General features: G+C 33.6%; 2 protein-coding genes across 3 annotated transcripts; both read right to left on the reverse strand.

Moving 5' to 3' along the window:
- Nucleotides 1-2535: 2535 nt before the first annotated feature.
- On the reverse strand, nucleotides 2536-8499 carry LOC21399516 (cleavage stimulating factor 64). Of its 2 annotated transcripts, none has more exons than XM_024164580.1 (10): nucleotides 8159-8499; nucleotides 7871-7949; nucleotides 7289-7463; nucleotides 6983-7016; nucleotides 6623-6846; nucleotides 6433-6510; nucleotides 5666-5701; nucleotides 5062-5577; nucleotides 4355-4696; nucleotides 2536-3044 (listed from the first exon to the last, which is right to left on the reverse strand). In XM_024164580.1, exons 1-10 carry the CDS (start codon nucleotides 8190-8192, stop codon nucleotides 2910-2912), a joined length of 1653 nt encoding a protein of 550 aa, XP_024020348.1. In that variant the 5' UTR covers nucleotides 8193-8499; the 3' UTR covers nucleotides 2536-2909. The 2 variants fall into 2 exon arrangements, with proteins under 2 accessions (XP_024020348.1, XP_010094887.1); XM_010096585.2 differs by having other exon boundaries at nucleotides 2536-3050.
- A 4487-nt stretch (nucleotides 8500-12986) lies between these two features.
- Nucleotides 12987-18024, reverse strand: LOC21399517 (NAC domain-containing protein 17). Its single transcript, XM_010096586.2, has 5 exons — nucleotides 17606-18024; nucleotides 15711-15988; nucleotides 15334-15627; nucleotides 13878-14499; nucleotides 12987-13536 (listed from the first exon to the last, which is right to left on the reverse strand). The coding sequence occupies exons 1-5, from the start codon at nucleotides 17796-17798 to the stop codon at nucleotides 13205-13207; spliced, it is 1719 nt and encodes a 572-aa protein (XP_010094888.1). The 5' UTR covers nucleotides 17799-18024; the 3' UTR covers nucleotides 12987-13204.
- Nucleotides 18025-21897: the final 3873 nt, after the last annotated feature.

Here is a 21897-nt window from a genome sequence, read left to right on the forward strand (position 1 = left end):
AATTAAAAACTCTCAGAAAATGTCACATTTAACTTTTTTTGCTACAGTTAAAAGCTCTAACAAATGTCACATATTAGTTTAAATTGAAAACTCGAATCCGCAAAGTGAACGAGGGTTAAGTAACTCTACAAGCCGCGACTCTAGTTTATTAAAACTAAAATGGAAAATAAAGATAAAAAAATTCAACATCCAACGACGGCAAAACAAACAAAAGAAAAAAGATCAGAAAGCAGCAATCCCATTGAGAAAATAAAATAAAACAATAGGAAAGAGACACCTTGAATTCATTTATACAACTTGGTAATATAATAAACAAAGAATTTTTTTGATAACTTTGGATATCTTGAGCAATATTTAATATAAATAAAGAAACGAGACAACGTACAAGGACAAATGAAACCATTTGGTTAGTTGATTAGAATTTTATTAATTTGAACAAAAAAATTCAAACTGTATAGTTTAAATAGTAGTTCGAATTAGTGTTTAGATGTGCAGATAAAATTTTAATTTAAATAAGAAATAAAATTTAAATTTGTATTTGAGAGGTGTGAAAAACATAGAGAGCGGATATCTTTTTACTATTTTTATACGGTTGAACTTAAGCGGAATAAACTTGACAGTTTAATTCAGTTTAAATGGAGAATATAATTCAAACTGCATACTTATGAAATACAAATTCTAACTGTATTCACCGTTCAAATTAAGTTGGACTGAATTATATCAGTAAAAAAATCGGTAGTATGAAATCCGGACTTCCCCAAACACAAGCCATATGCTCCGACATCGTGCTGGCAATGGGGATGGACAGTGAGCACAGGATGACTTTATCTTACATTGATCTGGAAATTAGTGATCGTTCAGTCCTTGTTGACCTTATTCTTTTCTTTCTTTCTTTGTTTTGTTTTGGCTTTTTTTGCAATTGTATGTATAGGACCTCCCTAAATTTTGCGTGTTTCACGGATTGATTCTTAAACTAAACATTTTTGTAATTGACTCCTTAACTTTTTAAATTTGTTGCATTGTTGTTTTAATTTAGAGGCTAATTTCTCAAACGCTTAAAAAGTTTTTACAGGGTTCCATACAAAAAAGCCCTTTTTTCAGAATTATTGTATTTTTCTTTTTTCACTTGTGTACTGTGATTAATCAGGAATTTTTACTCAAATATCATCCATACCCAACCTTAACATTGCATTTCTCTTGTTTAATCTTTAGAAATTTTTTATAATATTTTCAATTTGGGTTTTAATTGCTGGCAATATATATGCAACTAGCAAAAAGGGGGAAAAAATTCGCTAATTTGTAGGATGCACCATTCTGTTCATTAACTAATGACAGAATATTTAGCGAATGATACCTACTGCTGAAAAAGCCTCAATCACATTCACAACTTTTTTTTTTTTTTTTTTTTTTTATAAACTAGTGGAGTAGTTGAGAATGCGCACCAACCTCAGAGATTAGGGTGCCGTGGGCTAATACAAGACACATGCTAGACGGGATTCTTATAATAGGTTTGAATCAAAATTCAGCATTTTTGTTACTATTCTCAGAAAAATTTGACAGTTTTTCACTATAACATCCTCACTCGATAATTGAATGAGAAACAAATAAGCGGTTCCGAAAACTTAATATGAGAAGGGACCTGCGTTGTCCCCGGAGGTTCGAAGTGAGCCTGCAACATAGAATCATGGTAGATCCACCCTCCTGTACTACTTTTGAAATTGAATTATTCCTTTACTTACATGCATAAGAAATATCCAGTTTTAAAGAATGGTTATCAGCAAATGTCACAAAACGATTCTAGAAGGCAATTTCGGAGTATCATGGTAATTTCTTTATACATACATACATATATATATATATATATATATATATATATATATATATATAGACGACCCTGCAAGCTATGTAAAAGATCTCTTTAAAAATCTAAGAGAGAGTAGAGGGGAAATCTAATGAGTGACTATAATAACTTTCATTTTCTTTGTGGACGTAGACATCATTAATGACCGAACCACTATAAACCATTAGTTTTTCATCTTTATTTTTTCTCTATTATTCTTTTTAGTTTATTTGCACTCATCCACTTATTATTTGGGAACATTTATTCCTTTGTAATCAATACTCGTTACTCTGTTATATTCAATCCCTGACGACAGCACAGCGTTACTTGTAAGTTGTAACAGAGAACAGGAAAGAGCAGGAGTTTTTTTTTTTTCTGGAAAAAGAAATTACAGCAATATCATTTAAGATTATTATTATTGGTGCCCTTGAACTTTAGAGTTATTCATAATTTGCCCTAAACTTTGCAAACTCTAAGCATGACTCTGAACTGCTACCGGTGATAATAATCATACTATTTACTAAAGCATGATATCCATTTAACAAACTCGGATTGCCCCAAGGAAAGAGAAGCAGAGCATAAATTATATGGTTAACGCTCTTTAGATAAACAAATTGGACTAACTGAATAAAATGAAAAGACGATAAACAAATATGGCAAGAAAGCAAACTGGGAAAAGAGAGAGAGTCCCACGGTAGAAACGTCTTAGTCTTGTTTCATTCTATTTCATGCAGTAACACATTTGTTTTAGTCGAAGAACAAAGAACTTTTAAACTCGGCAAAATTGGTGCGAAAAACTAATTCTATGAAAACAAAAACTTGGGTGTCACGACTACTAGAGATTACACAAAATTTTTCCTATCCCTCTGACCAATCTATCCAGCTACTATGCTAATCACAAACTCTCATGAACAGAACGAATGGAATTTCAGATTATGGTCTGGATATCTGTAAACATTACTTTTACAAGAAACCAGAGTGGGATTGAATCAACAGAGAGCTTTTATTGTTCCAGCAAATGAATTGAGGCCTGCACTCCATAGGTTGCTCCCGAATCGAAATAATCAAATTACGGTGTTGCACCTTTAAGCATCTGTTGAAGCTGAATCACTTGTTGTTGTTGTTCTGGTGGCAATGAACTTAACTGCTCAGGTGTAAGGTTCAGAACTTGTTGCAACAGAGCAGATTCCACCTCCGATGGAAGCTGCGACTAAAGAAGACAGAAGTGATGTTAAGCCTAATCTCATTAACCACAATAACAAGAATAGTTATTGTTAACTTGAAATTTTACAACAACAGTTTCAACAAGTGCAAAATGTTTGTTCACTACTGTTAAAAACCCTTAACAAGAATATTTTGCACTTTATGTAACTAAATCTGCAAAATTTTCAGTTATTGTTCGCTAGGGATATGATTATCTCTTTGATATTCATAAATCCACCGCCGATTTTAGTGTCCGCAAACAAACTGCCCAAAAAAAGCTCAGGAGTAATCTGCCAAAACACAAGTTCAGAGACCATAGTGCCACAATGCTCATAGTTCATGGACTAACAATGCTAATATCCCTAGTACTTTTCTAGTCGAATTGGTAACAACATTAAAAAGATTACTTGACGGAATGCTAAACGGAAAATATTCACTGAATTAATACACTCATTCTAGAACAATCTATGCTAAACAATCTTTAAACGCACACCCTTCTTACCATGCTTGTATGTACTTAGCCCCTAACTAATCCATTTTCAGCAATGAAATTCAAGAAGTTCTGATGGCACCAGATTACTAATGAGCATGATTAATTCAGTACCAGAATAAAGCTTGTAATATAGGAGCTTTCATAATTCATACAGATTGAACAGTTTTTTGCAGAAAGACAACAACTTAGAGCCCGTGTTTTTCATAGGTTTGAACCACAATTCAAACCCTATTGCAACAGTATTTTCTCTCATAAAAATTCAATTTCAAGTTCAAACCTATGAAAAGAATGTGCTACTAGTCATCTCATCATTGAAACCAAATTTCCGCTCTCTCCAATGTTTAACAGAAATATATGCATTGAGGTATTATTGACAATGACCATGTTGTAATGCTTCAAACTGCTAAAGGTATAAGCAGAACCAAACAACACTACTTGACACGTGTTTCCATAGATGCCCATTTGCACTATTAGCTATCTCCATGTTCATTATTTAGTGGAGATAAATGTGTAGAAGGCAGTATATTGATATAGAGAGGAATCGTCTTGACAGATATTTCTGTGTCTGTTATGCCTAAAGATAGCGAAAGATGACATAATGTCACATATTACAGCATTAATGAGACATGAAAAATGATGCTTTTTGCACCCACATTAAAAAATCTATATTACACTTTATCCAAACAGACTCTTTTTTATGGTTTGTGTTTTGTTAACAGAGATATGAAGGATATCGAGGAAATCAGCCGAGACATGAAAGGTAAGCAAAACTCAGAAATGTGGTTGTGAAATACTAAAAGACAAAAGAAAAACATTACCTGAGATATTTGTTTTCCCGATTCCCGTGCTTCTGATTTAGGAACAGTACTTGCAGGTAAAGAGGCAGCTTCAGGTGGTTGGGGTGGTGTAGATCCATTAGCATTATACAAGTTCAAACTTGCCACGGGTAAAGTTCGATTATCCAGTTTAATCATTTTTGAAGGGCGATCAACTGATGCCATAGGATCAGGAATGAAACTAGTTTTCTCAGCTAACCGCATAGAAAAATTTGAATTAATATTACTTCTGTGGGCCCAAGTTGAATCACCGGAAACTTGAACAGACCTATCAGCATCTCTACTGATTGGCCGTGAAGTACCTGATGATATTGAGGGGCCAGGCTGTTAAAATAAAGGAAGTCAGATAACATTTATATTTTAATAACTAACTCAAGAAACTAAAATGGCCCAAGGCTTGCAGAAGTGTAGCTTCTTGCCATCACTGCTACATGTTTTGTTTTAACAAAAACTATGACCTTTCTCGCTGATAAAATGAAATTCTACAGAGAAAACAAGAACCAAGAGAAGAACTAGGTAGAAAAGAACAAAAAGTGACAAATTCAACTCATCAAGTTCTTCTCCTCTTACCCACCAACCCCAGAAGATATATCAGGTTTCGAATAAATGGCATCTTTGAACCAAAAAAATATACGTCATTTCTTTAATTAGATGTGAATAAGGAGGAAAAAGAAAACGAAACATGGCACCTTATATCCGGCATCTAGTGAGGAATGATGGGATAAGGTAGATGGTTGTATGGTGGCATTTGGATGAACCATCTGAGTACTATGTCCCAAATTTGCAGCTCCAACTTGAATTAGGTTTTTCAATTGAGGGGGCTGTAATTGCTGGTTTATAGAGGATTTTGCCACCTGAATTTGTGGTCGAATGGACAAACTACTTGAAGAATGAGGGTGAAGGGGAGTAAAACTTGAAACTAATGAATGCCCAGGCAATGAAGCCTGTTGCAAAGCATGTTCACTAACAGGTTGTGGAAGCTGTACCCGAGGTGGCATAGGAAGTTGTATGGGTGAAGAAAACTGGTTACGGGCTAAAGAATTTTGAGGCACTATAGAAACGTGGCCTTCTTCAACTTTAGGGAATAAACCAGACTGCATACTACTCTGTGCCAGAGGTGGTCGCATAGAAAGAGGTTGCATTGCCGGCACCTGACCCGTCTGGCTGTCTTGAACTGAACCTTGCCTAAGATTTGGCGTCTGCAACTGCAAGTTTGAAGAAAAAAGTTAATTTTCTCACATGACAACAAGCGATGAACAAATTAATAAGATCAATTTTGGCCTTGACACAAACCACTTGTGGCGTCACCATTCCTAGCATGATTTGTGCCTGAAAAGAAAAAAAAGACAGTGTGTAATGCATGAGTAACAGCAAGCACCAATGAAACTATCTACAGATACATGTACCTGAAATGCATATTCAGCCAAAAATCATGAGCAAATAATTCTTAATTTTAACTTGACAAATAAGACGCAACTATGAACATCCTACAAAGAAGGATGTTGATATGAACACAATTCAAAATACATGTCTACCATCTCCAAATCGTTCTGTGAAGAGCTGCAATCAGAGCATACGGGACAGTTACATAAGGTTTCACTAGAATGACTAGAGACTAAAAGCAATGCTAAAAGTGACGGGAAGGCACCTGGGTATAGCTCTCTAAAGAGGTTAAGATTACCAATAAAAGGGGTACATAAAAAAAAAATCAAAGATCCTTTACAGATAGGAGCTAGATAATAGGAGGAGATTTGTTAGTATTGTCTGGATCATCCTATTTGAAGTAGTCAACTATAGACAGATGTGTGTATAGCAAAGAGTAGGAAGAGAGGCAAGTGCAACGAAAGGGCCTCTGATGAGATGAAACCAGAACACGGATAGCTCATAACAGTCTAACACTGAAAAGCACTTTAAAAAATATCAAAATATCAAAATATCAATAAAAGAGTAAATATAAAAGCAAAACTAACTTCAAAGGAAAGACAAATAGACTTAATCAGTCAGAAAAAAAATGTGAAGGCTTCCGTCCTTCTAAAGACACCTAAAAGCTAAAAAAGCACCTGAAATAGAGCTTTTGGCAGCTGGGGCCTTGCAAGCAATAGCTGCCTAGCTAATTCCTTGTTTCGTGTAGCCATTCCCTGTCATGAGAACAAGCATGAAAGATATACCAAATATATACATATATATATATATATATGTATATGTATATATGTTAAGGTTGAATGTATAGAATACACCCAAACTGCACACCTTCAGCTCAGATATAATTTCATTTAGTTGACTCCTAGACATTTTAGCCAGGTGAAGAGTCAAAGGATCATTAGCCAATGCCAACTGACCCTGTACACCAGCCTGAGGACCACCTAGAGCTCCTGCCATGACAGCTGCACCAGTTATGGCTATATGGAGACCGATTGGTTGATGTTGAGCAGATTCTCCATGAACGGCCGGGGCACCCACTTGTTTTGAAGGGTCTTTGATGTATGCATATGAAACCATAAAATAGTCTTAGTTTTTTGGTGAATAGAAACTTACATTAAAAAATGAACCCCAAAAATAAAATAATATATATATATATATATATATCTTTAGAGGCAAAAGAAATCTAACCAACACTTGGAGCAAATCCAGGTCCACCACGACCCTGCAAAGGAATGAAATTGCTTCAAGGCTTACACTAAGACAGCGTTTAACAATTCCACGAAGCTAGCCACAAGAAATATTCTCCGGACCATCAAGTTAAAAACACATAAAAATAAAAAAGAATCATATGTGGACTCCAAGTTGCACAGTCCAGATTTTCAAAGTCTGAAAAGTGGGAGCTAGAAATGAAAATTGTAACCCAACAGTGGCAACCACAAGACTTCAAGAAAATTAAGAAAGCAAAGAAGAGGTTGTGGATAGTTCACACTTCACCTGTTCTCTGTTTCTATCAGCACCTTTGTCATTCTCGGCAAAGTCAACCCGCAACTGCCGGCCGTTGATCTCATAACCTTGAAGATTTCGTCGAGCACTTAGAGCAGTCTCTTCATCCTTATACTCACAAAAACCATAACCTTTTGGCTTCCCAGTCTCTCTATCAATGACTAATCTGCAAGGAGAGGAGACAAATGAAAATTTCAGACAAAAAGTTCGTTTTTAAGACACCCAAAAATTAAATTGATTCTAATGTAGCTACTTCACAAGCGGAGAGTAATAAAAACTTGGCTCAAATGAGCATATAACCATCACTAACAAATTGCCCCAAAAATACAAATACCAATTCCCTTTTAGTATTAAAAAAAATAGAAACATTATCAATCATCATTCCAAACTCAACAATTCAACCGCAATACAAAGTAAATAATACAAAACTGGAAGAAAACTATGTTCTATCTAGCAAAGATTGGAGCTTTTACTAGTACACTCCAAACATCCTAAAGCCAAATCAGAGCAAAGAAAAAGGAAAGAGAAAAATTCTAGGGTTCTTCAAGAATAACTTTGGGATTCGGAACAGACCTGAACGACACAACAGGCCCAACCTCCTGGCAAATTTCTATGAGCTGCTCCTCAGTAGCATCGTAAGGAATATTGCCAACTGTATCGCAATTTCAATCAGAAACGAAAAATCGCAAGATCAGAACAAAAACACCGAACTCCAACAAATTTGAATGTCGCAAATCGCTGAATTGCTAAAAAGATTCAAAATTTGAGATTTTGCAGATTAAATTTGATCTAAATCTTGTATTGCTCGATTCCTAGTATTCTCGGGAAACAGAGGGAAAAGAAAATGAATAAAGAGAGTACCAAAGACGCAGCGGTGCTGAGAAGAAGAAGCCATGAATCAGGAGGAGGAGAAGAAGAAGAAGGTGAAGCAGTGCTTCATCTTCTTCCTCCTTAGCATCCTTCTCTCACCTGTTTGCTTTCACTTCTTCTTCGGAAAATGCTCTGAATTGATAGAATGAATGAATGAATTTTCTATGAAAAATGGAAGGTTTTCCTTGGTGCGTTAATGGATTCTGAATTTTCAAGAATCGGCAGAAAACGCAAAGAGTGAAGAGCTCGCTAGATGGGTCGGTATCGTGTTGGAGAGCAAAACAGTCAAAAGAAGAGAGAGAGAGAGAGAGAGAGGAGAAGTTCGCTGTTTATCGATCCTCGCCAATCCCAGATTTAATACCACACGTTCTTTTAAAAATATTTTTCCAGTAAATTAAACTGTTGCATTTTAAAGTTATTATTATTTTTTAAATAATTGATCGTAAAATTTCAATTTTAATAAAATGCACTTGTCAACCTCAAAATTAGTAGCAATTGAAGTTAAGTAATGGTATTATCAATTTAACTGCTTGAAATACGAGATTCGCGCATAAATAGTTTATTTCTCCACATTCTGACTTTGTTTAGAAAAATATTAATAGACATTCACATCACTTGTATCAAGCACTATCATTAATAAAATGTGAGCTTTACTTATGGATCCTACATTAGGAGACTCATATTTTATTAGTGAGTGGTACTAAGTACGGTCAGTGTCTTATAATATTACTCTTGTGTTTATGTGTCTCACTCGTCTCAGTTGATTATTGACGTTGTATGTGTTTGCTTATAATTAGATTCGTTTGTAGGTCGTGTCGCGTATGTCCCCAGTACTAAAGATTTAGCCTTGTTCGACTAATTTTATCCATCGACTGTAGTGGTTCTTATTAACGAGCTTTAATCACACTCGATTTTGTTTATATCAAGTCTTTTCTTGTTGGGTCTTGACACTTATGTTTACACACGTAGTTCATCCGTCTTTACTAGTAGATTTAATTAATGTCCGGAGTCGAATTCTCTTACAGGTTGTAGTCATTTGCAACTATTTGTATAATATGTTAATTTATTAATGAAAAATTTCTTTAAAAAAAAGAATGGACTGAATTGTTAATAAGATCACACAAATATTTACATAAATTAACTTTACCTTATGTCATACTCTTTCTATGGCATGGCATATTTAGAATTTCTCAATTTATCCAAACACACATTTATATATATATATATATAAATATATATATATATATGTTTTTGCCTACTAGGAATTGCTTTTATGTTTTAAATTTTAAGAGTCGAACCTATATTTAGAAGTCTTCAAACAAAACATTGTTTTATTGATAACATAATCACAAAGGCTCTATTCTAAGATTACCTCAATATAAAGAGAGATTGTCTCAAATTTTTTTTTTTTTTTAAATGTTGGCTTTTGCCTTTTTCCATAACATGTTTTTTTCTCTTTCATTCATTAACTGTTGTCCGAATAATTTCACTTCTAAAATTCTGGAGTCAAAATTCACCCTCAAATCACGATTGATAAAAATATTTTTTGTTACGTAAAAGGATTATTAAAATTTTTTCCACATAAATAAAAGTTTTTTACCATGTTAATTATTTTTTACCAATTGTAAATAAAATATTTACACGATAAATAACTATTTACTTTAAATAATTTTAAAATCTACTATTTACTTAATTTAATTTCAAAATTCAATTATTTATTACAATTTCCGGTACTCTCTTAAAATAGCCAGAGTTGTCACTTGCCATGAAATTGTGGGTAGCTAATAGAAAAAGCAAGAAGAAGAAATTGTTGGTAGAACGCATACCTGTATACTAATACGAGTATAATTGGTGTGCCAAATATTATTTATGAGATGTATACGAGTATAATTGGTGTGCCAAATATTATTTATGAGACGTTTGATTCATAGGTTCATAACTATGATTTATAATTCTGATTTTTAAAATTTACATTTTTTATAAGAAAAAAACACCGTAGAGAATTAAGAATCATGATTTAAAATCAGAAACGAACCCTTAAAACAAACATCTTATTAGTGATCTTACGTACAAAAAGAAAAAAGTCTTATTTTTACAGAAGTCAAAATTATGTTCCATGACATTTTTTTTGTACAATTTGGTGCGAAATTAAAAAAAAAAAAAAAAAAAAAAAAAAAAAAAAAGAAACAAGACGACAAGTCGAGTGTTCACTGCCCGGAGATTTTGGTGGTGCTTCTGAAGCCCGATCACCACTACCAAGTCCTGTGTGGGAAAGCCTCCATGTCGCCGTTGTGATTTTGGCAGTGCTTACAGAGCCCAATCGCCATTCACTATCAGAAGAATAGCATATGCTAATTGTTCAAATATACTTTTATACAAAATTTGGCTTTTCATGAATATAAATATATATATATATATTAAATTTAAACATGTTTGGTTCATAACTTGTAGAATTGTATACTATTTGTACTTCATATTTTATTTTTGTAACAATCATTGCTAAGATATAACAATATAACACTTGATAGAACTCATAATAGTGAAGATTACACTAGCAAAACAATTGTATATTAACAGTGCTATCACTATTATTGACTTGACAAAGCACATAATTATTCCTTCTTTTTAAGTCATATCGCAAGCAATCAACAGAATTATTCTCCTTTCACTTTTGAACTCCGTTTCATGTACAAATTAAGACCTCATTCACTTCCCGATTTGAGTTTAGAATTTGAGTTTTATTACAGTAAAAAATCTCAAAAACAGTCACATTTAACTTTTTTGCTACAGTAAAAAGCTCACATAAAATCACATCTCAACTCAAATTACAAACTCGAATCAGCGAAGTGAACAGGTCTTAAGAATACCAGGGGAAAAAGGAGCTTACACAAGTGTGTGTGATAAACTGTTCATAGAAGTAACTTCATATTTACGTTTTTTTTTTTTTTTAACTAAAAATTCCAAATGAAAAGTAAATCCAATGTAGAGGCTCATTATTTAAATAACATTCTCCGGCCAACACTTCAGCCAAAAAGAGATGTCTTCTCTAAATCACAAAATATAACAGATATGTGGAAAAAAGAAAATTGCAATGCTTTGTCTTGTCTTTTTCTGAAAATGACATTTGCATTAAATCATTTGCAGTTAGCGATTCATGCTTTAAATAAAGCAACGGTGTGGAGTCATGTGTAAGAAAAGTTACAATGAAAAGACACTAATATTCTTGATTTTTAAAATTATTATCAGTTTACTTTATAAATTTTAAAAATTCTCATTTTACCTCTTGAATTTTAAATTATTCTCACTTAATCATTTATATTATAAAATCTATTTAAAACCGATAGAGAAATATAGAGTAATACAGTTACATAGTTATTCTATTTGAATTTCTATTTAAAAAAAAAACAAATAAAAACTACGCGCACTTAACTCCCTTATTTTTCATATGATTTTAACATAACTTCTTACCAAAGGCTTAAATGAGACAAACTCAAAATTCAAGAAGTAAAGTGAGGATTTTCAGAGTTTAAGGAGCAAAGTGTAAATAACCTCAATGTTCAAGTCATTTCGAAACCACACAAGTCAGCCAACTAAAAGGAGTGTTGTAGACGCCTATACGCTTAAAAGTAAATGAATGGCAAGCAGAACATCAATAGATAAAAGGTGCTTGGTACAAAAGAAATTTTACATACCTATTGTTAGAAACATCAGAGCTACGGTCCGTTCATTTTCACCGATTCAAATTTAACGACACATTTGTTTTCGATATTCGTCCCTGATTCTGAATCATGATTCATAGTTCTCTACAGTATTTTCTCTCACATGTAAAATCTATTTAAAACCGATAGAGAAATATAGAGTAATACAGTTACATAGTTATTCTATTTAAATTTCTATTTAAAAAAAAAAACAAATAAAAACTACGCGCACTTAACTCCCTTATTTTTCATATGATTTTAACATAACTTCTTACCAAAGGCTTAAATGAGACAAACTCAAAATTCAAGAAGTAAAGTGAGGATTTTCAGAGTTTAAGGAGCAAAGTGTAAATAACCTCAATGTTCAAGTCATTTCGAAACCACACAAGTCAGCCAACTAAAAGGAGTGTTGTAGACGCCTATACGCTTAAAAGTAAATGAATGGCAAGCAGAACATCAATAGATAAAAGGTGCTTGGTACAAAAGAAATTTTACATACCTATTGTTAGAAACATCAGAGCTACGGTCCGTTCATTTTCACCGATTCAAATTTAACGACACGTTTGTTTTCGATATTCGTCCCTGATTCTGAATCATGATTCATAGTTCTCTACAGTATTTTCTCTTACAAAAAACACATGTAAAACGAGAATGATTTTAAATCATAATTCTGAATCTATGAACTAAACGTCCACTATATCGAAAGGCAAACACAAAATAGAATGCAAGCCAAAGACAGAAATAAAGGGACCAAATTAGCAACATTATACCAGAAAAATAGAATCTCTAAAGCATAAATGTAGTCTAAGACTTAAAAATAAAAACAAAGAGACCGCAAATGGAAGATGATCGAGATTTTTAATGTTAAAACTCTAATTTCCTGTTACTAAGATGGTGTTCATATCAAAGAAGCTAGAAAAAAGAAAATCATAACATGAACAAACTGAATCCCTACCAAGGGGGGTCAAAATTTCCTTAGTTACATTTATAACCACGAGTCATAGATATGCGCTAACATTAGACAAACATACAAAGCAATAATCCGGACTATCCAAAGCACAGTTGTTCCCAACTTAACAAATAAAAAAGAGCAGTGGAAAAATGAACAAGGATGAAGACGATTAAAATTATCATTGTTCATAATTTCAAAAATGACTAGAAAATCTCAAACAACCTATATTGAAGTTATATACTTAGTTACCTATAAACAAATTACGAACAAGTTGGCCCTTACAACCAAAATTCACATAAAGATCTGTAACCATTTATTCTTGTATTCTGCTGGCCACTTAATAAATACCAAAATCAAGAACTGCAATGAAAGTTCCTATTTACACATTCATGCAGTGATACCCGTCCCCCATAGTCTCACAGACCCAAGAACAACCCAAAAAATAGCAATTACAGCCACAAGAAGTGGAAAGAAGAAGAATCCTCTTTTTCTGCATGAGCTCTTTGTGGTTTCAGAATCACTACCTGCAGAAGTATTTGTGTTCATGACATTCATTCTTATCCTACTAAAGCTGGGCATTCGTCCCAAAGCCTGATTCACCAATGCGTTCTCTGCAGCTGATGCGGGATTAGTAGGTATTGACTCCACAAAGGACCATATAGCAGAAGAAAACCAAGTTGTGGCACCACTATCGTCATTGCCATTTTGATTTTGATTCACTTGCATAATCAGAAGTTAACAAAATTAGCCAATGAAAAGACCATAGCTCAAAAAAATTCTCATCGATATTCCAGTTTTTCACAACAAACTAAAGTTCCAATCATTGAAAACAAATGATACATGAAAATAGAAAGTGCTCGCTCAAAAAGAGCTCTTGAAGCTGATCAAAATCCTAATCACACATAGCTTTGTGCCATGGGGATGATGTGCAACCTCAATTGAAGAGCTGTGTGTGAGAATGCGAATGAAGCCAGCAACAATACCCAACCAAATACACTGCTCTGTGAGCATTTTAGCTATTTGAAGCTGTGCAAAGAATGAATCTGCAAAAATTATATACCTGAAGTTTGATCAGAATTAGAGCCGGGATAAAACTCTGCTGAGGTAAGGACACTTCCTTCTTGCTCATGTGCCTGAGGTGCACCATCTGCCTGGAACTGATAATTAACTTGGTTTGCATCATTCAGAAACATTTGATTAACAGTTGGGCTTTCACCTTCTACATAGCGCTGATCAACATCCTCACAGGGACCAAAAGGATTGGAATCTAAATAGTACTCATACTGATCAATAATCTCGTTAGTACCAGGCCCTATGTCATTCCAAAACATGGCTGCATCATGATAACAATCAAGCTCACTTAACCCATCTGCCTCTTCAACCTGAACGTTATGCAGGGCTTCCTCCACAGTTCCTTGGGCAGGTTCAGGACCAAGCAAATCATCCATTTCAAGGAAATCCGCTTCAGGGAGTATATAAATCTCCTGTTCATGAATTATTGGATCTGCTGCAATCTGAGGTGCCACAGGTACTTGCAACTCGGCAGCTGGCGGTGTGAAGTCAAAGCTGGACTGCAAATTACACTGCACACCATTGACAGAGAATAGATTGACAGGTTCATGAAAAATAATTTCCTTGTGGGGTGGGTCCACCATGGTATTTTTCACTTCTTTACAGACAACCTGCAAGATAAATTGTATGTCACTAACTGACAGTAAAAGGCCAAATTTTATAGATCATTACATATCAGCTTTTGATGCTCAAAGTAATACTAATCAAAATCTGGGTTGGGCAGAAATTTGGATAGTCAAAAATTATAAATAACCCAGGAAAGTTATAGAATCATGTGGGAATTTCACAATGCAACATATTTCGATAACTCTCATTTTATATATTATTTTATTTTATTTTGGTTTGCAGGCAGTATATGAACAAGGTAAAAGTTCTATTAAGTTCTAATATAAACTGAAGATGGATATTTTTTTCTATGACCACAGTTATTACCATTTCATTGCCAAGTAGGCAAACACCCTTTTCCAGAACTTACAACTTTGAGTCGAACAACTACCTGATAGTGAAGTCAAGTTCAACTCGCCGTCTTTCCAAAACAGCAAAAAAAGGTACTATCTATCTAGACTCTGCCAGCATTCCAGGAAAATAACATCCAGCACATCAAAATGTAACAAACAATTTTTTATGTATATATACGGCAAAGAGGAGTGTGAAGGGAAAGAACCACTGCTTAAGGTTTTTCTTTTCTTGGTGTGTGTGTGTGTGGTTTTTTTTTTCTTTTTTATATATTTATTTGTGTGTGTGTGTGTGTGTGTGTTTGTGTTGGACTTGGCGATCCAAGTGAGCTGGAGTTCAATTCATAGTAATGCCTATCCAGAAAACACATAGCCAACATATCTGATAAAACAATCTTTTCATCACTTAAACTTAACTCCAATGTAACAAGAGTATCGAAAGAAACACAAATGCTGGAGACAAAAGAAACATAGTGGCAGATAATATACCTGAGATGGGGTTTGAGCATAAACATTGACTTCCGCCAGGTCAAGCAGAGAATCTTCAGTTATATCTTTCATGAGCTCCTCAAATGTAAAAGAAGGGACTTGACTGTCAACTTTGACGTTATCATTCCGCAAAACCTCATCAACTTTCTCCACTGGAATTTCCAGATTGGCAGAATTATCAAAATCTGGACAGTCATGGTTCCAATCTTCTTCCCTGAAAGGTGCCCCATATTGTTCGCCATTTTTGGGACCAGGTCCACTTTTTTTGAATACCTTGTAAAGCGCATAATATTCCTGCAAGAAGAAAGGTAAGAAGGCGATTTAGTTAACGAAGAAAGAAATCTTCTATTTTCTTATGAAGCCACTCAAATTCATACCTGTGCATCCTGGCATCTTTTGAGCTCCTCCTCATCCAAAGTATACTCATGCATCACCCAGTCAGTGCGTTCACCATTAGGTGCACGACCCCTGTAGAAGACCAAGGTCTTTTTCACCCCAACTGATCGAGAATTACTGGTTATAGTACGATCTTTTCCTGTTGCTTTCCAGTACCCATGCCTTGTTGCTCTGTTCGACCTTGCCCCATTAGGGTACTTCCTATCTCTTGGGTTGAAAAAGAACCATTGCCTATCTCCAGTTTGCAAAATGGACAGAGCTGCGCATCAAGTTCATTTTCATGAGTTAGAAAACCGATTAATCGCTCAAATTTTGAACAAATTCATATTGTTGCCTACAACAAAGATTACTACAGAGAAAGGTAGTTGCAAATCCCAATCATTTGAAACTACTCACTATACATGTAATACAATGATAACCCAATTAAAATAATAATAATAATAATAATAATAAAGTTCATTGCACACAAAACAAAGTGTTACCAATACCATACATTGCAACAAAAACCACACAAAAATAAATTTTTCAAGATTCATAGGATACAAAATGGAAGGTGGCCATATCTCTACCCCCTTCAGCCCCCTCCAAACCCTGGTGAAGGTAGGATTTGATCCCAGTCCTTGAAAGTTGATTATAACACTAAGATTTGCCTTTAACCTTCCCCAGACACCAATTAAGGTGGGATTAGATCCAGACCCTCAGATTCAGCAATAAAAGTGGTCTTAAACCTTAGGATTTAATTTAGATCCAAAGTTTACCACTAATAACTTTACAAACTCCACCTACACCTTCAAACTCAAAGAAACAGTAATGCTAACGTTTGAACAACATAAGCTCAAGGTCCCTAAAGTGATACACCTTCAAGTTGAAGTGAACCCAACACATTCAAGTTTCAAGGCGTCGACACAAGATACTAACACTGCACAAAAACCCTAAAACTAATAGTACAACCCACTTATATTATTTTTAAACAATAAGAAGTTTCAAAGAGAAAGAATGGACACAATGGACTTGTTTGAGAAAGCTAAATTTTCCTCATCATTGTGGCTTCGAACGTCATAAAATCTTCAAGGACTCCCCGCTTTCTCTATGATTAAGTTAAACTGGAGGGATGTTACCGGGAGTTGATGGCTCTTTGTATTAGTTTTTCCTAAATTTTCCTTTTGGCTTCTTTCTTTACAGTTTCCGCCCCCCTTTTCAGAGTACTTCTCATCCTGTTTCCTTTGTAAATGATTTCTATTTCGTCAATAAAGGAAGTTTACTTATTAACCAAGGAAAAAACAATAAATTTGTAACAAAACCTGAATCCACTCTAATCTATCAAGTACACCCTATTAACCAAAATTAACTTCATAATCATTACTTCATTTTGTTAAGGAAAACCATACTTACTTCAACACTAAATTCTGGACACAAGACTTTAAATGCAAGCACAAAAGGACTAACCAAAACTCTTATTTGAACAAAAACTTAGCCTCACTAAACCTACAAAGCACACAAACCAAGTTGAATCCAAAACCAACCCACAAAACTTTAAAACTAATCCATTTTTCAAAGGTCACACAATTTCTACCAAAACCCCCATCACGGGAAACCAAAAAGGCATTGGCTTGTACGGACACCCATCTACATCTCAAATACAGGCCTATTATTCTAACGCAAAGAAATAACAGCAAAACACCAGAATTCAAAAACCAATTTCTAATACAGAAAAATAAAGCCAATTTTAACCGCAAAATCGAACAAAACCAAAGCAAATCCAGAATAATCGATCAGAACTATACATACATAAACTACAAAACGAACATGATCAAAGACATACAATCCAAACATTCGACAGAAAAAAAAAAAGAAGACAGAAGGAGGAAAGACATACCGGGAAGTTCCTCTGGGTCCCGCTTGTAGACATCAGTCTCAGCGATGATGTTGAGCTTGAGCTTCTTCCCACAGATCTTCCTCTTGAGATAGTAGAGGACCAGTTCCTCATCCGTCGGGTGGAACCGGAACCCCGGCGGCCACTCCCGCTCCTCTCCCAATCCCCCAACTTGCGAAACCTCCGACGAAACCATTGACCCCAGTAAAACAAAAAAGAAAATTCCCCAAACAAAATTTTCCCACGAAACAAACAAACAAACAAAATTCCAAAACAAAAACAAAAAGACTACTTCTTTTCTCTGTTTTTCCGCTCAACAAAACTGGGTCTGAAAATTTGGGATCAGACCGAAAGAAAAAGCTACATAATCGAAGAGGAGATTTTCTTGTTATGTTGTTGTGGTCAAAGAAGAAATAGAAATGGTGGTGGGCAAATAAGAGAGAAGCTTCCTGGCAAATGAGTCCCTATTTATACTCGAATCTTTTTTTTTTTTTCCGACAAGCGGTAGTGATTGGTTGTGTGGTTTAGTGAGTACTTGGTTCACTGTAGGAGTGAGATAATACATGGTGTGGAATTACAAGTCCACTGTTTGGATCAAGAATTGGGTTAGTCTCATGGTGGTTTTATTGTATTTGATTATTTTTATTATTTTCTATTTTTTATGTTTTCTTTTTCGTGTGGATAAATATTTTTGTTTTATTGTAGTGACTTTTTTTTTATTTATCTTTTTTTTTGTTACATGAGCTTTTAAAAATGGGATTTTTGTGAAGCAGGACTGTTTGGACAGCTATTGTCGTCAAGGACAGAATAGTAATTCTTGTTTTCTTCTCTTGTTTTTTAGTAAATGTATTTTTTCTTCCTCCCGCCATAATGGAACGAGTATGTTTTGGCAAGTAAATAGTTATTTTACTAAGGGCATGTTTGTTTCACAAGAGAAATAGTAGGAAATAGGCCAATATGAAAAGCTTAAGAAAATATATAGGCCAACTTTTAGTTATAGAAATTAATAGGCCATAACTTGTCAAATTATGGTTCATAACCAGATAAGTTATGGACAAACTTGTCAAGTTATGGTTCATAACTAGACAATTTATGGACAAAAACTGAGAATAACTTGTTAAGTTATAGTTCATAACCAGACAAGTTATGGACGAAAACAATAATTTGGCCTATTTATTAACTTATGTAAACTATTGGCCTATTAATTTTAATTCATCTCAAGTCTTGGTCTATTTCTCTCTTTCTCCCGTTTCACAATTTAAGGGCCCGTTCACTTCGCTGATTCGAGTTTGTAATTCGAGTTGAGATGTGATTTTATGTGAGAGTTTTTTACTGTAGCAAAAAAGTTAGATGTTGTTGTTTCTGAGTATTTCTGAGAACTTTTTACTGTAGCAAAACTCAAATTCTAAACTCGAATCAGTGAAGTGAACGGGACCTAAGTTCTTTGCAATTAAAAATTTAAATTGTGTATATAAGAGAAAAATATTATAATAAAAAGTTAAATTTAAATTTTTATTAAAAAATACTGTAATAATGCAATTTAAGTTTGAAGCATCGGACATTTGTTGGAATATGAACAAAAATATATAGGGGTTGTTCTTTTACATTTTTGAGTTAGGGTGACTTGAGTGATGATCTTAAGTTAAGTTTGAGTTATAACTTGAGTTGAAGTTGTAACTTAAGTTTGTGTTTAGATGTGCACATTTGAGTTATGACTTAAATTAAGAATCTTTTCAAGTTTGTATTTTAGTGGGTCAAAACTTAAATTTATATTTAAATTGTATTTTAATAAAAACTCAATGGTTATGACTCATGACAAATTTTAATAGGGTATATGAGTGAGGTTTTATTCGTCTTTTCGTTGTGAATGCATAGAAAAAAAATCATCTCAATCAGAACTAAAACGAAAAAGTTATGACAGTTTTCAAAATAGAAAAAATATTGTTCATTAACTTGAGTTCGAGTTTATGAACTCGAGTTGAATGAGAAACTTGAACTCGAGTTTAACTCTAAACTCGAGTTCAAACTTAAATTTTATAAAAGAATATGAACTTAAATAAAGTTATAATTTGAATTAAAATTTTTTTTTGAGTTTAACAACCCCGTAGTATTTTCTAGTATCGGACATTCTTTAGGCATTTTTTTTTTTAAATTTTTTATGTTTATTTTTTCTTTTTCTCGAGATAACAGAATAATTTATTCAAAAAAAAAAGATGACAGAATAAGAAATTTATGGGAAGTAAATTATTATCTTTCTTAATAAAAAATAGTAAACAATTATTTTACGAAATTTTAGAGACCAAATTTACATGGTACTTTAAACATTGTTTGTTGACATTTTATCAATATTGGAGTAAAAAATCCTCTTGTCCTCTGTTTTGTCTAAAATCCGTCAAATTACTAAAAACTGACATAAGTATCTTGCTCGTGTGTATCCAAAATTCTGCAGGTCCTCTTACTCGACACTTTTGGTGGGGCCATCTCGGTTCTCGTCTCGGGGATGACTGCAAGAACAGCAGTTTTCTTCTTCTGCCTTGCTATGATTAAAACTTTCGATGATAACTGTGGACTCTGGTTACCCGGTAATATCTTCTATCTTTTCTTCCACAATAATAACACTGCTTATCTTGACGTCCACCATCAAGTTCAACTACAAGGCTTGAAGTACCGGCCGTTCATTTCACTAACTTGAATTTTGTTACAGTAAAAAGTTCTCAGAAATAATCACATTTAACTTTTTTATTACAGTAAAAAATTCTCACATAAAATCACATCTCGACTCGAATTAAAATCTCGAATCAACGAACTAAACAGTAACAGCGACGAAATCCGAAATTTTTATGAGATCAGAAATCTTTGCGAGGGAGGACTAATTTTAACTAGGTCAAAATTTAATCAAAATTAATTGTTAAGGTACTACAAATTGCCCCGTATGGCATTTCATGTCTTAAAAATATTACATAATAAGAATATTATCAATGTTATTAAAGATAATTTTCTCGGCGTACACAAGTAAATTAATTAATCAATTGATCTCTAATTTGATTATGTAGTCAATTCTTCACAGTATTGATGATAGAAGATACTCTTTCTACAATATTAGTAAGAAGAAGTAGAATTAATGTTAGAAGTAAATAAACTAATAGACAAGTATTGTTCATTTTTAGTTACGAAAGACTTTGAAAGTTAAGATTAGTAGTATTTTTTAGAAAGTAGTATTCTTAAAGGTATTGCTTCAAAAATTAGTACTTAGCCATTAATCTTCCTGATATGGGATAATTATAAACTTCTTGAAACTTATATGCCATTTAATCTGCTTAATGGCCAATTTTCAGGCTCCTTATATCTTCACCCTTTTTCTTGGAAGAAATCATGTTATGTTACTCTCTTGTACTATTGCACGTACATAGACGTTTGGTTCATGGATTAGAATCATGAGATTAGAATTATTTTTGATTTACGTGTATTTTTATGAGAGAAAACACTGTAGCAAACCATGAACCATGATTCGAATCGGGGTACGAATCCCTCAACCAAACAACCCCGAGTGATTTATTTACCTCATGTTTGATCACATAAAGTCACATCTCGACTCGAATTAAAATATCGAATCAGCGAACTAAACAGTAACAGCGACAAAATCTGAAATTTTTATGAGATCAGAAATCTTTGCGAGGGAGGACTAATTTTAACTAGGTCAAAATTTAATCAAAATTAATTGTTAAGGTACTACAAATTGCCCCGTATGGCATTTCATGTCTTAAAAATATTACATAATAAGAATATTATCAATGTTATTAAAGATAATTTTCTCGGCGTACACAAGTAAATTAATTAATCAATTGATCTCTAATTTGATTATGTAGTCAATTCTTCACAGTATTGATGATAGAAGATACTCTTTCTACAATATTAGTAAGAAGAAGTAGAATTAATGTTAGAAGTAAATAAACTAATAGACAAGTATTGTTCATTTTTAGTTACGAAAGACTTTGAAAGTTAAGATTAGTAGTATTTTTTAGAAAGTAGTATTCTTAAAGGTATTGCTTCAAAAATTAGTACTTGCCATTAATCTTCCCGATATGGGATAATTATAAACTTCTTGAAACTTATATGCCATTTAATCTGCTTAATGGCCAATTTTCAGGCTCCTTAAATCTTCACCCTTTTTCTTGGAAGAAATCATGTTATGTTACTCTCTTGTACTATTGCACGTACATAGACGTTTAGTTCATGAATTAGAATAATGAGATTAAAATTATTTTCGATTTACGTGTATTTTTTGTGAGAGAAAA

This window comes from Morus notabilis, unplaced genomic scaffold, assembly GCF_000414095.1.
Source record: "Morus notabilis unplaced genomic scaffold, ASM41409v2 Scaffold315, whole genome shotgun sequence".
Classification (NCBI taxonomy): domain Eukaryota; kingdom Viridiplantae; phylum Streptophyta; class Magnoliopsida; order Rosales; family Moraceae; genus Morus; species Morus notabilis.